This window comes from Jaculus jaculus, chromosome 9, assembly GCF_020740685.1.
Source record: "Jaculus jaculus isolate mJacJac1 chromosome 9, mJacJac1.mat.Y.cur, whole genome shotgun sequence".
NCBI lineage: Eukaryota > Metazoa > Chordata > Mammalia > Rodentia > Dipodidae > Jaculus > Jaculus jaculus.
Window position 1 is genome coordinate 93256900 of NC_059110.1, and position 15110 is coordinate 93272009.

A 15110-nucleotide genomic window follows, 5' to 3' on the forward strand; every position below is an offset into this window, starting at 1 on the left:
ACACTTTTCACACCTTAGTACACTAATGCCCAACAAGCAACAGTGGGACAAGAAACCACATCCACATGTCATGAAAAAGCAGTGTCTGATTGTTGGAGAGTTACTTCAAATCCAGATCTGTCTGATGATGAAACACAGGCTCATAGCCACTAAGCTTTCTGGGGAGAGCTATTAAGAAAAGTGTCAGCCGGGCTTGGTGGCGCACACCTTTAATCCCAGCACTCGGGAGGCAGAGTTAGGATTGCTGAGAGTTCGAGGCCACCCTGAGATTACATAGTTAATTCCAGGTCAGCCTGGACCATAGTGAGACCCTACCTCAATGAAAAAAAAAAAAGAAAAGTGTCCAGGGCTGGGCATGGTGGTGCACGCCTTTAATCCCAGCACTCGGGAGGCAAAGGTAAGAGGATCACTGTGAGTTCAAGGCCACCCTGAGACTACATAGTGAATTCCAGGTCAGCCTGGACTAGAGTGAGACCCTACCTTGAACCCCCACCCAAAAAAGAAAAGTGTCCAACAAGTAAATGAAAATATTTTATAAAAAGGAGGGGCTAGAGAAGGCTCAGAGTAAAGGTGCTTGCTTACAAAGCTTGACAGCCCAGTTTCTATTTCCTAGTATCCACATAAAATCAGGTACACATAAAGTGACCAGTGCAGCTAGAGTTCCTTTGAGGTGGCAAGAGGTCCTGAGATCATGTTGGTCTGTCTGTCTCTCTGTCTCTCTCCTTCTCCACTCTCTCATAAATAATTTTTTAAGAAAAGAGAACGTGGGGCTGGAAAGATAGCTTAGCAGTTAAGGCACTTGCCGGCAAAGCCAGAGGACCCAGGTTTGATTCCGCAGTACCTGTGTAAGCTGGGTGCACAGGTACGCAAGATGGTGCATTTGTCTGGAGTTCGTCTGCAGTGGCTAGAGGCCCTAGTGGGGGGCTGGGGAGCATTCTCTCTATCTGCCGCTCTCACTCTCTCTCAAATAAATAAAAATAAATAGAATATATTTTAAAAGAAAAGAGATAGTGCCCAAATGCAGAGCACAAAGGGAAGAAGGAAAGTGTGTTCTGTGAGTGAGCTGGAGTCCACAGTAATAAAATAAAATAAGCTTTGGCAGAATATGTGAGTCCCAGTTCCAATGGGGGAAACCCTGGTCCTCCTCCTCCTCCTGGAAGCATTTAAACACAACCTGATAGCACAGTCCTGCTTCAAAGCTCTTCACTGTGTTCCCATCCAGCCAGCACTGGGCTGAGTTCAAACGACCCCTAGCAATTCAGGCCTGCAATGCTTAATCTCCATTGTGAGCATGGTTGGGTTTGGGGTCATCTAGGAAAGATACCTCGGGGTGTGTCTGTGAGAGTGTTAGCCTGAGAGGTATCACTGAGGAGGAAAGATCCATCCTTAATGTAGGTGGCACTATCCCATGAGCCGGGGTCCTGGACTGAATGAAAGGGTAAAAAAGAAAAAAGTGAACTCAGAACCAGCATTCACCTCTCTGGCTCCTGACCGCCCCGCCACCTCACACTTCCACCGGCCAGGATGGTCTAGGTCCGGTTAACTCTCGAGCGGAAATAAACCCTTTCCTCCTCGTCGGGTAGCTGTGACTGCAGCAAGGAAAGTAACTAATGCAGGGCCTGTAAGTTGTCACCTTCACTACCCTTGCTCCAGTTCAGGCTGTCTTGTTCCTGATCTCCCTTCTCAAGCAAGCCCTGACCACTTCTCCACACCTCCACTGAGTCCTCTTGGCCCACCCGCAGAGCCTGGACTTTGCTCAGAGTGCGTATGAGGACCGGTTGTCTGTCTGTTTTGGACTCTGAGCCCATGCCAAGCTTGCCACCAGCTGCCCGGCTAGACCCTTGGTCTTTGTATGTCACATTGCAGTTTAAGTGAGAGGAGTTCTCCGGCCTCTCTCCACCTCAGCGGTCTCATCTGTAGAGTGGGTGGAAACGTCTACTTCATAGAATGTCGTGGGGCTCAACGTGAGGGTGTGGGCACAGTTCTTGCCACATTGTCTGGGATAATAAATGTTAGTTATTGGTTAAAAAAAATATGAAGATTTTAGAATAAGTTCAATGAGCGAGTTTCGCCTTCAAGTCTGGCAAAGGCTGGTGTCTCCCATTCTAAGAGAGAGAGAGATTAGCAGCTTTAGAGGAGTGGAGGTCATACATTGGCAGGGACCCAGCTTGGCTTGGCGCTAGCCTGGGCTGCCTTTCACTGCCGCAGTGAAGGGTGAGGGTGACCACCCTCCTCACTCTGTCCTCCAGGGGTGGAGAGGAACCTGGATGCCCAGGACCCAGCGCAGGGCACTGGCCGCCTGTCAGTCACTGACTGAGTGGACGGGTGAGAGTGCAAAGAACAGACCCCCGGGGTGGCGTTGGGGGGCGGGGGATGGAGAGAGGATGGATGGAGGACGAGGTTCACGGCATGCGGGGATGTGAGGGCAGGAGTGGGAATGAAGCCCGAGGAGGGAGGAGGCTTTCGGGGCCCTTTCGGGTCCTTGTGCTCCCCGCTCTTCCCGGCTCTGGCAGGGAGAGGGCGGAGAGCGCAGGAGGAGGAGGAGGTGAAGAAGGTCGAGGTTAGGGAGTAGGGAACCACTCACTGGTCCAGCGATGCCCGCGTGAATCCGTCGGGCGCGGGGACCCAGCGGAACGCCCCCCCCCCACCCCGCGCCCGCCTCCCCCGCCGCCGGCGCGAGCGGGCGGGCGGGCGGGCGGTGCGCTCCGCTCGGCGGGGAGAGCAGCAGAGCGCGACCCCTCGGCGCAGCGCCCCCCGCGCCCCGGCAGCCGGCGGCGCCGCTCCTCCCTCCCCCGGGCGGGCCGCGGAGCCGAGCCGGGCGCAGCGCCGGAGCCCGGGGGGGAGCGCGGCCCCGCCGGCCGGCCGGCCAGGGCACGGGGCAGGCGGCTAGGACGGCCCCGGGTAAGCGGCGGCGGCGGCCGGAGGTCAGCGGGCGGGCCTTGGTGGGGGGGGGCGGGGAGAGGAGAGGGGTCGTCGGCGGGGTGAGGGGCGTCCGGAGGCCGCCACGTGAATGCTGGAGCTGGGGTGTGTGCGGGGGGGGGGTGGGGAGCCCCCCGGGGTGCCCGCACCGTACTGGAGGCAAGGGAGCCCGCTGGGCTCCTGCATCCCTCCCCCACCAACTCCTGCCAATCAGGTCAGCATCCCCCCGTCACCCCTTACCCTCACGCGAACGAACGTGGTAAGGGATACGCGATGGGCGGACGTGTGACCCTGCCTCTCGTGATCCTCAAAAGCCCCTGACCTCTCCCCCCACCCCACCGCCCGCCAACCAAACCCCACGTGATGAGGCAGGGACCCAGGTGTCCAGGCTAAGGAAAGGGGACTAGAAGGAGGTTTGGGCCTCAGTGTGTGGCCCCTGTCTTTTGCTGGGAGCTGTCTGCAGACTCACTGCAGAGCACAGGCCTTGGGGAGCAAGCTCAGGGGCCTGGGCCCAGCTTCCTAGGACAAACCTTTCAGTCCCCACCTCGCCAGGCATGTGGGCTTGGTAACAGCTGAGACCCAGGACCTCTGCCTGAGAAGAAAGAGGGGACACCTGTCACATCTGAGTTGGAGACAGGGCCGCACTCGGGCCTGGTGAGTTCCAGGAGGCTGGACCCTGCCTGGGGGGCCTCTGACACCCCGTCCCTGGATCCCAGGCTCTGTCTTGCGTTCCGTTGTGCTACTCCCCAGAAAGGGTTGGTTTCTGGGCAGGGAGAGTCTGCAGGTAAACTATATCCTAGAAACCTCTTAAGTTGCCACACCCAGAGACCAGGACTCTCTGTTCCTTGCCCTCTGTCACTCCCCTAGGTCTCCCTCCTCCCCACCTGCTTGTGCTGTTATGTAATTAACCCAGTCTTTCTGCCAAGCTGGCAGCAACCAGGGATGCCCAAGGGGGCTAGGAACCTGGAGGGATGTATGGTGTGGAAGGACTGGTTCTGCCTCAGCTGGATCTGACACATGTGTGAACACCTGTTGGGGAAGGGACGCGCACGGGGCACAAAGGGAGTTGGGGTCCTAGACTTAGTGCACAACTCAGCTGGTTAAGAGACCTTTCTTCCCTACTACATCTTTGGGGGTCTTGTTTTGGTTTTTCCCTCAATAAAAGGAGAGCAATCACGCACATGCACGCACACACGCACACGCTCATGCATACTACATCCATGTGAGCTCATGCAACACTGGCTAGTGATCGCTTCTAGGCAGTCCCACTTCGAGAGTGTGGAAACTTTAAATGAGCAACAGGCCCCTGCACCTAATAGTAGTCATATGACTTTATTTTATTCATTTATTTCTCTATTTAAGCATTTGTACTTGTTTATTGCATACCTACTCTCCGCCAGGCACTGGGCTTTGCACAGACAACCCCGCAATACCCTGTAAAGTTCCTTGCCCAAGCTTACACTTTAGGTGAATGGAAAAATTGGGAAGCAAACCTTGACAGTTCTCGCTCCACATCGTATCCTTTATTTACTATTCTGTATGCACGCACACACATACACTGAGTCCTTTGGTCCTGAACAGCCTGGGGGACACTTGGCTGTGAATCATGTATATGTGGAAAGAGCCACGCATCCACCCAGAACCGCACTTACACAAAAAAGTGTGGTCCTTTTGGAGCCCAGCAAGCCCACCTGCCCTGGGCCTACTTAGCAGCCACTGGGAACATCATCCAGTTCAGGGAAATGATGAGAAAGCCCCCCGCCCCTCCACACACACACAGTTGAAGGATTATCTCTGGAAGTGGGGCACCTTTTTTGATCCCATTCACATATGTGCAGAGCACAGCTCTCAGGCAAGTGGCTTGCCCCGCTGGCCAAAGACTAAAAAGAAAATGTCAAAGCTGGGGTTTACACCCAAACTCTAGAAGTCACAGAAACTAAACAAGCGAGTTGCTAATGAGTTCCCCTCCAAGTTCAACCCCTTTCCTAGGCACCATCTGTGTGCCAGGCCCTCCCTCTTGGCTCCAGGGCATGCCAGAGAGTCAGACCCAGCATTTAGTCTGTATGCAGTCACCATTTGGAATGGCTACACGTGGACGCTGTAAGTGCTACAACCTGTAGACAGGAGTAGCTGCCATTCCCAGCTGTGATGTGGGGCACACAGAGCTTCCTCTGTGAAGTACGACTGGCAATCCTTCTCCCTTGGGGATACTGTATTGACCGGAGGACAACCATGTGGGCGTGCTGACAGCAAGCACTCGCTGGCCAGAGTCAATGCTGTCATCTAGTGCAGCGGGACTTGGGGAAATGATGAGGGCATTTCTGGTCATCGCAGTCACTGAAGGCTGCTGCGGGCCAGCTACCTCCTGGGAACCGTGAAAGTCGAATGTCCTGTAATGTAAGAGCAGTCCTGTATGAGGAAGAGTTCTCTTCCCCACCGGACACCGGGAGGGCCTCTGCTGAGGTGTTCTTGCTGGGTCTTGCCCCTTCAGGATGAAACTCAGACACGGGGGAGCTGCCATTTTGCCCCAGCCTTGGGGGAAAAGCTGGAATCTGAACTCAAGTCCAGTGCTGTGAAGCCTGCCTTGGGCTGGGGGGAGGGGGCCAGACCTGCTCACAATGCAAGTCAAATGGGTTGCAGGAGAAGCGGATAAGGCGTGGTGGAGGGGGCTTTCGGATAGGCAAGGACGCAGGTTCTGGAGAAGGGAAGGCATTCAAGGGGGAGCCTCAGTAAAGACCAGCAGTGAAAAGGGCAAGGCAGGAGCAGATATAAGCCAGTGCACTGAGCCACCACTTGTTTCCCCCCCTCCCCAGTCTAGGTGGAGGCCGCAGAGGGCCCAAGGCAAGCAGAGGCAGCAATGCTTGGTCCTGAGGGTGGCTGAGCCCCCAGCCCCTGGAATATGCAGCCCGGGGGAGCCCCAGGCAAGGACGCGGTGGCGGAGTGGGGCGGAAGGCATGGTCTCCACCTACCGGGTGGCTGTGCTGGGGGCACGAGGTGTGGGCAAGAGTGCCATCGTGCGCCAGTTCTTGTACAACGAGTTCAGCGAGGTCTGTGTGCCCACCACCGCCCGCCGCCTCTACCTGCCTGCTGTGGTCATGAACGGCCATGTGCACGACCTCCAGATCCTGGACTTCCCACCCATCAGCACCTTCCCTGTCAACACACTTCAGGTAGGCAGGCCCTGTGGGGCAGTGAGGGGCGTGGACAGGCCGGGCTCTAACCCTCCTTAGCTCTCAGTTGCTAGGAGCACTGCGCTGCACCTTGGGCCTCCCTTCTTAGAATCACCCCAGGAAGCCATTCATTTGTATGCTAGTTAATTCAACAAATATTTGATGATTGTTTAGTGTGTGCCAGGCCCTGCGCTGGGCATCAGGAATGAATGGTCAGCAAAACGGATATGGAATTTGCTTTCAAGGAATTCAAAGTCTGGTGAGGAAAGACTGACGGGCAGCTGTACGGTGGGTGAGGGCTGTGATGGAGGGAATGAGACCACCAATTTGGCTCTTGTGGGGGGGATATCTAGCCTGTTAGGGTGTGAGGTGGTGGAACAAAGTAGGTTTGGGGCTAGTAAGGGGTCGTGGGGAGAATGACGAGGAGCACCAACTTTCTGTTCATCCTCTGGGCTCTGCCTGCCCTGGCCTCAGAGCCTCACTCCTCATTGTCAACTATAGAAGGGACAGCAGGACTGTCTGGAACCAGGGAAAGGGGTGTTCTCAGAGTCGCTGGAGATCCACTCAGGTCTCTGTCTAAGGGCGTCCTCCCTGAGGTGATGGATGCTTGCCCCCCATCCCACTCTCACCCCTCTGCCTTAGCAATACCTCTAGGGCCCCTCCCTGCAGCGTTTGGGCTCAGGTGCCCCCCTCCCGGGGTCTCCAAGCTCCCCATGAACCTTCTTCCAGTTTCCTGAGACCAGGCCCTCCCTCCTTCCCCGTCTCTCTGCCCTGAGAGGGAGCAGGTGTAGGAAAGCTGAGTGCCTGGATGCATTTTCTTACTGTGGGGTCCTCTGACCAAAGCTTTCTGAGGCTTCACATGAGGATAAACAAAGCTGTAGATACCCAGGAGGTAGAGGACAGGTCCTGGGCAGTTGTAACAGCAGATTCAGCAATCTGCCAGGCTGGGGCTAGCAGCTGCTGAGCATTCAGCGCTGTCTCAGCAGGAGGGCCTGGGCCCAATCTGCCAGCGTGGCTGGTCTCCCTCGTCCCAGGTGCCTGAGCTCACCATACAAGACAGGTCCCGACATCTGCTCTAGAAACAAACACGCCTGAGCAGGTCAGGGCCGTGGGTCCTGGATTGGGGCCTTCTAATTCCCTAATGGAGCCCTTGACGGGGATCGTGAGTAGACACTCAAATCTGGCTCCAAGCCTGACACTGAGCTTTGCTTCTTTCTCTACATTTAGTTGTGTATTTATCTTCAGTGTAATTTCAATTTGGGAATAGGTCAGACAGAATTTTAATGTCATTTCAATTTGGGAATAGGTCAGACAGACTAAACACCCAAACTACAGCCAGAGAAATCTTGGTTTCAAGCCTGGCGTGGTGGCACACGCCTTTAATCTCAGCACTCAGGAGGCAGAGGTAGGAGGATCACCATGAGTTCGAGGCCACCCTGAGACTACATAGTGAATTCCAGGTCAGCCTGAGCAAGAGTGAAACCCTACCTCAAAAAAAAAAAAAAAAAAAAAGTCTTGGTTCCGACCCTGGCCCCTTTCATCCTGTGGCTCTGCTCTCTAGCCATTTTGTGCGTGTGTGTGTGTGTGTGTGTGTGTGTGTGTGTGTGTGTGTGTGTGATGTTTTTCATTCACACTTTCAGTATTTGTTGTTTCTTTCTGGGTGTATATGTGTGTGTGATCTCTTTGTATGCATGTTCCTGTGTGTGTTGGCACATTTGTGTATGTGGGTGCATGTGCATGTATGTGGAGGCCAGAGGTTCACATGGGTGCCTTCTTCAGACACTCTCCACTCTACTTTTTAATTATTATTATTTATTTATTTATTTATTTATTTATTTGAGAGAAAGGGTGCTGAGGACTTGAATCCAGTCGCCAGGTTTGCACAACAAGCACTGGTAACCACTGAGCCATCCATCTCCCCAGTCTCCTTTGTTGATGGTTTTCAGATTTATTCATTTAAGAGTGAAGAGAGAGGGAGGGAGGGATAGAGGAAGGAAGGAAAAGAGGGAGTGAGTATGGGCACACCAGGGCTTCTTGATGCTGCAAATAAACTCCAGACACATGTGCCTCTTTGCTTGTCTGGCTTTATGTGGGTGCTGGAGAATCGAACCCAGGCCAGCAAGCTTTGCAAGCAAGGGCCTTTAACTGCTGAGCTGTCTCTCCAGCCCCTGTTGATGTTTTCAATAAGAGGCAATATCTCGCTCTATTGCCCCAGCTAACCGTGAACTCAAAATCCTCCGGCCTCATCCTCAGAGTAACTGAGATTACCGGAGTACAGCCCCACGCCTGCTCTTATTTAACTTAATGTCTTGGCCTAGAGCTGTTTCATGTCACTATCTGAAGAACTTGCGCATTCTCTTCTCTTTGCTACTTCGTACTTCCTGGAAGAAATGTTTCATGGTTCCTGTCTTACTGGGCAAGTGGGTGGTTTCCAATCTTTTGTCGCTTTGGGCATAAGTCAGTTTGTGCATAGGTATATCTCTCTATGTGATTAGCTGCTGGAAATGGCATTACTGGATCAAAGGGTAAATGAACCTGGATTTGGAAGATGTGTCCAGAGTCCTTTCTATTCTGTTTTCTTTTTTAAAAATATATTTTATTTATTTATTTATTTGAGAGAAAAGCAGTGGGGGGCAAATAGAGAGAGAATGAATGTGCCAGGGCCTCCAGCTGCTGCAAACAAACTGCACATGCATGTGCCACCTTGTACATCTGGCTTACATGGGTCCTGGGGAATTGAACCTAGGTCCTTTGCTTTGCAAGCAAGCGCCTTAGCCACCAAACCATCTCTCCATCCCCAGAGTCCCTCCTATAAAAGTTGTACATAATATGGCCTGCATATGTTGGGTGTGACAGCTCAGTTCCCTAAAGCCTTACCATGTGAATATATTATTAAACTTTTGGAGTATTCACAATCTAGGAATTGAGATATAATATTCAATGTACTCTATTTACATTTCTGATTAGTGAGGTTGACCATTTTTTATATATGTATTTAAAGCCTTTGTGTTTCTGTTTCTTTTTTAAAAGAATATTTATTCATTTATTTATTTGAGAGAGAGAGAGAGAATGGACATGCTAGGACCTCTAGCCAGTGCAAACAAACTCCAGACACAAGCACTACCTTGTGCATCTGGCTTGCATGGGTACTGGGGAATCAAACCTGGGTCCTTAGGCTTCACAGGCAAGCACCTTAACTGCTTAGCCATCTCTCCAGCCCTCCTTTGCTTTTTAAAGACAGGCTGTCTGTCATGTAGCCCAAATTGGCCTGGAACTCTCTATATGAGGACAATCTTGAACTCCTAAACTTCCTCCTCTGCCTCCTGAGTGGTGGGATTACATATGTGTCCACCATGCTCTGTCAATGTGTGTGTGTCAATCTTTTTAAAGTTTTTTTGTTTATTTTTATTTATTTATTTGAGAGCAACAGACAGAGAAAGAAGCAGAAAGAGAGAGAGAGAGAATGGGCATGCCAGAGCCTCCAGCCATTGCAAATGAACTCCATACACATGCGCCCCCTTGTGCATCTGGCTAACGTGGATCCTGGGGAATTGAGCCTTGAACCAGGGTCCTTAGGCTTCACAGGCAAGCACTTAATCACTAAGCCATCTCTCCAGCCCCTTGTGTCTGGCTTTATGTAGGGAGTTGGGAAATTGTACCCAGGCCAGTAGGCTTTGCCAGCAAGCACCTTTAACCACAAAGCCATCTCTCTAGCTCCCTCTCCTTTTTTTTGGTTATGTGTGTGAGAGAGCATGCACATGTGGAGGTCAGAGGACAACCTTTGGATTGGTCCTTGCCTTTTACTTTATTTGAGGTAGGGTTTCTCAGTGGCTGTTGTTCACCACTTCCTTCACCAGCTTCCAAGTCTCTGGAAAATTCTCTTGTCTCCTCCCTTCTTGCCATAGGTGCAGCTTCCAGTTTTTATTTATTTACTTAGAGAGGGGGGGGGAGCAGATAGAGAGAATGGGTGCACAGGGCTTCCAGCCACTGCAAAGGGACTGCAGATGCACACACCACTTTGTACATCTGGCTTACGTGGGTACTGTGGAATCAAACAGAGGTTCTTAGGCTTTGTAGGCAAGCACCTTAAAACCACTAAGCCATCTCTCCAGCCTACAGCTTCCAGTTTTATATGGCATCTAGGGATGCAAACTCAGGTACTCAGAGACGTGCAGCAAGTGTTTTAGTCACTGAGTCATCTCCCCAACTCCTCTCCTGTGTTTGTTTTGGTGCTAGGGATCGAACCCAGGGCCATACACACTCTATATGTAGGTTCTGCCATTGAGCTGTATGATCTGCCCATCCTCTGTCTTAACACAGCTCCAAAATGGTCTTCCAGGAGACAAATTAGAACTATACACAGAGCAAGCTGGACAGAAAACCGAGTGTTCTCAATTATTCCCTTCAGTCAAGGAGTAGAGGGACAGCCCAACCAGTCAGCAGGCTTTTCTCTCTCCCTTTTTGGAGCCTCCACAGAGCAGGGAGTGGGAGGTAGCCTGGGGTCTCCTTGAGGAGGCAGCATGTTGAGGGAGGGACGGGGCTGTCACCCTCAAAGGCTGGGAGCCTCTCCTCCCTCCCTCTTCCCACAAGTCTTCACTCCTCGTGGGTTGAGGGAGGATCTGCAAGCAGGCAGACCCCTGGCTCTGTGAGGCCACCGTGTCCTGGAGAACGCAGTGTTCCCAGGTCTGTCTGAGAGGAAGCAGGTCCGTGATTTTCTACAGTTTTAGATTTGCCTTCAGCATCCTCCCTCTGCACCAGAAATTAAAACCTCAGCACAAAGCGAAGATGCCACATCACCTCCCCAGGGAAGCCCGCTGCAGCATCTTCCCAGCCTTTGGGTTGGAAATGCTGTTCCGAAGTCAGATTTCACACACCACAGCTGCCACCCAGCTTCAACCCTCTTTGTGCCCAGCCCTCGCCCCAACTCAACTCAAGCTGGGTCAGAAGACATGACCTCTACCTCCTTCTAATCTTGCGTGTGCGTGTGTGTGTGTGTTGGAGGGAATCAGAGAGTCCCACACATGCTAGGCAGCTGCTCTACAGCTAAGCTATATCCCTCCTCCACCTTTTAGTCTTTTCATGAACCCTCAAGGGAGAAAACCTTGATTCTCTTTTCCCTCCAAATACCTCTGCCCACCCCCAACTTCAGGGATCTCCTTTCTGCACACTGTCTGCCTGAACTTCCTCTTGCAATTACATCTGTTGGCAGGTTAATTAGCTAATTAATCTCTCAAGGAACCTTCTCTTTAGCACATTCAGCCTTTCCAAGGGCCCTATTCATCTTGAGCTGAAGCCCCTCCCTGAGAAGTTGCCACAAACAAACATTTAGGAAGTCTCCTCTCAAGCCCCGTGTGGTGGTGCATGCTGGTATTGCCAGCAGCCGGGAGGCAGGAGCGTCGAGGTTTCAAGACCAGCCTTTGCTACACAGGGAAGCACTGTCAAAACAAGAAAATCCCCAAATTTCTCTGCTCTCCCTGGGCTCTGCTCTGTGTCTCTGCAATGCCACCCCTCTCATGCTCCCAGTCTCAGTGTTTTTTTTAATTTTTCTCTTTATTATTCATTTGCAAGGAGAGAGAGAGAGAATGGGAGATTGGCACTGCAAATGAACTCCAGATATATGTACCACTCTGTGCCTCTGGTTTACACGGGTACCAGGGAATCAAACCTGGGTCCATCAGCCTTTGCAAGCAAGTGCCTTTAACTGCTGAGCCATCTCCCCAGCCCCCAGTCTCAATATTTCAATCCTCAGGCCTCCTGTTTCTCATCTGTAATTGCTGAGAGGAGCGGGAGGAAGCCGCGGAAGGGCTATGTTAAAACAAGACCTGCCTGGATCTCAGGTTTGGCCCTGTGGAATTCAGGACCATGGAGAGCTCACAACAGCGTACATCCTGCAATTAAGGGGTATCTCCTAAAAGCCAACTCCTTTAGCTGACAGACAGAGGCGGGAGTGTGTAAAATGAGGAAGGACAGCTTCTGGCCCTCTTGGGAGCTCACAGCATCTGGGAAACTGGAAATGGAACAGATGTAACCAGGGTATAATCAAAGACACAGGAGATGAAGGGCGTCATCTCACACGCTTTTCAGAGGAGACACTTCCGCTAAGCATTGGAAGGTAGGATTTCAGCAGGCCCAACCATTAGCTCAGGACTGTGCTCTTAAAAGTAACTAATAAAGGTTTTTCTTAAAGAAATGTCTGAATGAATGAATGATGGATAGAAGGACAGATGGATAAATGGATGAATGGGTGGACGGGATAAGGTGGATCTAACCTCCAGATAGGCACAAGACAGGATAGTGGGGCTGGAGGCCAGTCAGCATCACCCTGCTCTGTCCTGGTGGGGGAGGGAAGCTCGCATCCCTGAGCACCTGCATTTCCTCTAGGCCTGGCCTCCTGAGCGTGGGGGTGCGGAAGGCCTCAGGTGCAGTGGCAGATGACAGCACTGTCAGCCTGACGGGGGTGGCTGCCGGCTGGGGGGCCTTGTGGCTGCTCTGACGGTGGTACTGGCCCCGGGGGTGTTGCAGGAGTGGGCAGATGCCTGCTGCAGGGGACTCCGGAGCGTCCACGCCTACATCCTGGTCTACGACATCTGCTGCTTTGACAGCTTTGAGTACGTCAAGACCATCCGTCAACAGATCCTGGAGACGAGGTGAGCAGCTGCAACAGTCCGTTACCACCTCTGTGGGTGCCCCCTGCTAGCCTGCTCCCGAGAGATGAGGACAGAGGGAGTCAGTCACACGTGAAGTCTATTGTCTATTGTTCCCGCTTGTACATTCATTCGAACACACACACTCACTTCTTGTCCTTTCCCGATTTTGAGACAAGGTTTCACTGTGTAACCAGGCTGGACTCGAACTCAAGATCCTCCTACCTCAACTTGCTTCCTCAGTGCGAGGATGACGAGCATGGCTCACCACACCCTAGTATGCCCCCACTTTTGCTGGCTCATCTTGGGACTGCGACCAAGGGGTGACTGGGAACATGACTGTGGACCAGTTAGCATTTAAGCCTCAGTCTCCTCGCTTGTAAAACAGGAATGACAGTGGTACCCCCTTTTGGAGCCATCTGTCACGCTTAGAATGTAACCCCCTTTCCCCCTCCCCCCACCCACACACATCCCTTGGAGCCAGCACCCGGAACAGAGCCTGCGGGTTGTCTGTGAGCCCCCCGGGGGTGGGGAGGGGGGCAGGGCTCTGAGGTTCCCGCCTTCCCTCGCAGGGTGATCGGCACCTCGGAGACGCCCATCATCATCGTGGGCAACAAGCGGGACCTGCAGCGCGGGCGCGTCATTCCGCGCTGGAACGTGTCGCACCTGGTGCGCAAGACGTGGAAGTGCGGCTACGTGGAGTGCTCGGCCAAGTACAACTGGCACATCCTGCTGCTCTTCAGCGAGCTGCTCAAGAGCGTCGGCTGCGCCCGCTGCAAGCACGTGCACGCCGCGCTGCGCTTCCAGGGCGCGCTGCGCCGCAACCGCTGCGCCATCATGTGAGGCGGGCGGGCGGGAGGGGCCCCGCGGGGCGGCTGGGGGGGGACCCTCCTCGGGGCGGCCGCGCAGCTCCCCGCGAGAGGGAGAAGCCGAGGGCGACGGGGAGCCCCCCTCGCCCCCCCCCCCAAGACTTCCGCGGGTCCTCCCGGGACAGCCACGGTCAGCGCTGTAGTGCGTGTAGTACCCGGCCCGGCCGCCAGGGGGGCGCCGCAGCCGGCGGGCACAGGGGAGAGCGCGGGAGATGGATGGACGGTGGGGTGGCGGGGGCGCTGCCTAGGCTGGGGCCCCCGCGCGTCTTCCCCAGAGTGTGTCTGTCTTTGCCCCCACTCCACCCCTACCCGCCGTCCTCCGCCGTGTCCTCCTTTCCCGTGTCTGTCTGCCCCAACAGTCCTTACTGGTGGTCCTATCCACCCTCCAGCCTCCCTCCCCCCAGCACCCCCACCACCACCCCCACAGCCAGCCCCCCGCCAGCTCCACTCACAGGGCTCTCTCATCTTGTCCATCCCCTTGTCGTAGAACCTGGCGACTTTGTGATGCCAGGCTTTCTGACCGGCAGCACCACCACCGGCCACGGGGCAGAGAGATGCACGTAGCCCAAGGACCGTTAACCAAAGGGTCCTAGGGCTGAGATCCCAGATCCGTCAGGGGGAGAGAAAGCTGAGTTCTCCCACTTCCAGGGAGACCTCCCTACCCAGCAACCCCCCCAGAGACACAACCACCTACCTTCCAGCCTTAACTCAATAGTCCATCCCTGCCGGGTGCCCCTCACCCCTCCTGACCCGAAAGCCCGATCTTCCCGCCCTCCCCCGTCCCGCCGGGAGCTAAAACTTTTTCGTTTTGTTTTGCTTTGTTTTGACAGTGTGGAGCGGGGATATCCCCACTCCCAAAGGACATGTTTCCTATGATAGCAGGTTCACTTCTCTGTTACCTCCTGTACTGAGTGGTCTGCCAGGTTAGGGGAGCTGAGTTGTGTGTGGAGTGCAGGGTGGTGGGCAGGATGGGGTCTGAGTGTGCCAGTGACAATGCTGTCTCCCAGTCCCACCCCGGTCTGACTACCCCAGACTCTGCCTCCAGCACGTCCCAGATTGACTCGGACAATCTGGGCATGAGTAGAGTCAGGAAAAGAATGCTGGAGACCTCTGTGCCTGGGGAAGATAGGCATCTTCCCCACCCATTGGTGGAAGCCCTCAGGATCTGACCCCTTTGTCCCAACACCAGGTGGCCCTATGCCCTAACTCACCCCACCCCATATTCTCCGGCTGCCTGGCCGGGTTTCTACCTCTCCTCACCGGAGCTGATCACTGTCCGTTTTGTACTGATTTAGAAATAATATTACTGAAGATTGCAGGAATGGCCCGAGGGATTGCTGGGGGACCTGGAGGGAGGAAGTAATGGCACTGTGCCCCCTTGCCCCGGCCAAAGGAAGTTCTTGAGGGATGGACCCTCGGCTTCCACCCTGGTCTGGTTGGGAGGAAGGATATCAAGAGGGGCACAAAGAACCACCGGGCCTCGGAAATCAAGTACCCAGAGCAGTGAT

The 15110-nt window shown here is 53.9% G+C and overlaps 1 protein-coding gene across 2 annotated transcripts; it reads left to right on the forward strand.

The window, feature by feature from the left end:
* The first annotated feature begins 2279 nt into the window (after window positions 1-2279).
* Window positions 2280-13576, forward strand: Rasl10b (RAS like family 10 member B). Of its 2 annotated transcripts, none has more exons than XM_045159288.1 (4): window positions 2280-2325; window positions 5733-6089; window positions 12612-12736; window positions 13306-13576. In XM_045159288.1, exons 2-4 carry the CDS (start codon window positions 5874-5876, stop codon window positions 13574-13576), a joined length of 612 nt encoding a protein of 203 aa, XP_045015223.1. In that variant the 5' UTR covers window positions 2280-2325; window positions 5733-5873. The 2 variants fall into 2 exon arrangements, with proteins under 2 accessions (XP_045015223.1, XP_045015222.1); XM_045159287.1 differs by lacking the exon at window positions 2280-2325 and adding an exon at window positions 2854-2901.
* Window positions 13577-15110: the final 1534 nt, after the last annotated feature.

Bases quoted from the DNA above. Each gene is read 5' to 3' on its own strand.
- Rasl10b (XM_045159288.1), top strand. From the start codon at position 5,874: ATGGTCTCCACCTACCGGGTGGCTGTGCTGGGGGCACGAGGTGTGGGC. The intron at 6,090-12,611 runs GTAGGCAGGCCC...GGGGTGTTGCAG, and splicing joins TCCCTGTCAACACACTTCAG to GAGTGGGCAGATGCCTGCTG. The intron at 12,737-13,305 runs GTGAGCAGCTGC...CTTCCCTCGCAG, and splicing joins CAACAGATCCTGGAGACGAG to GGTGATCGGCACCTCGGAGA.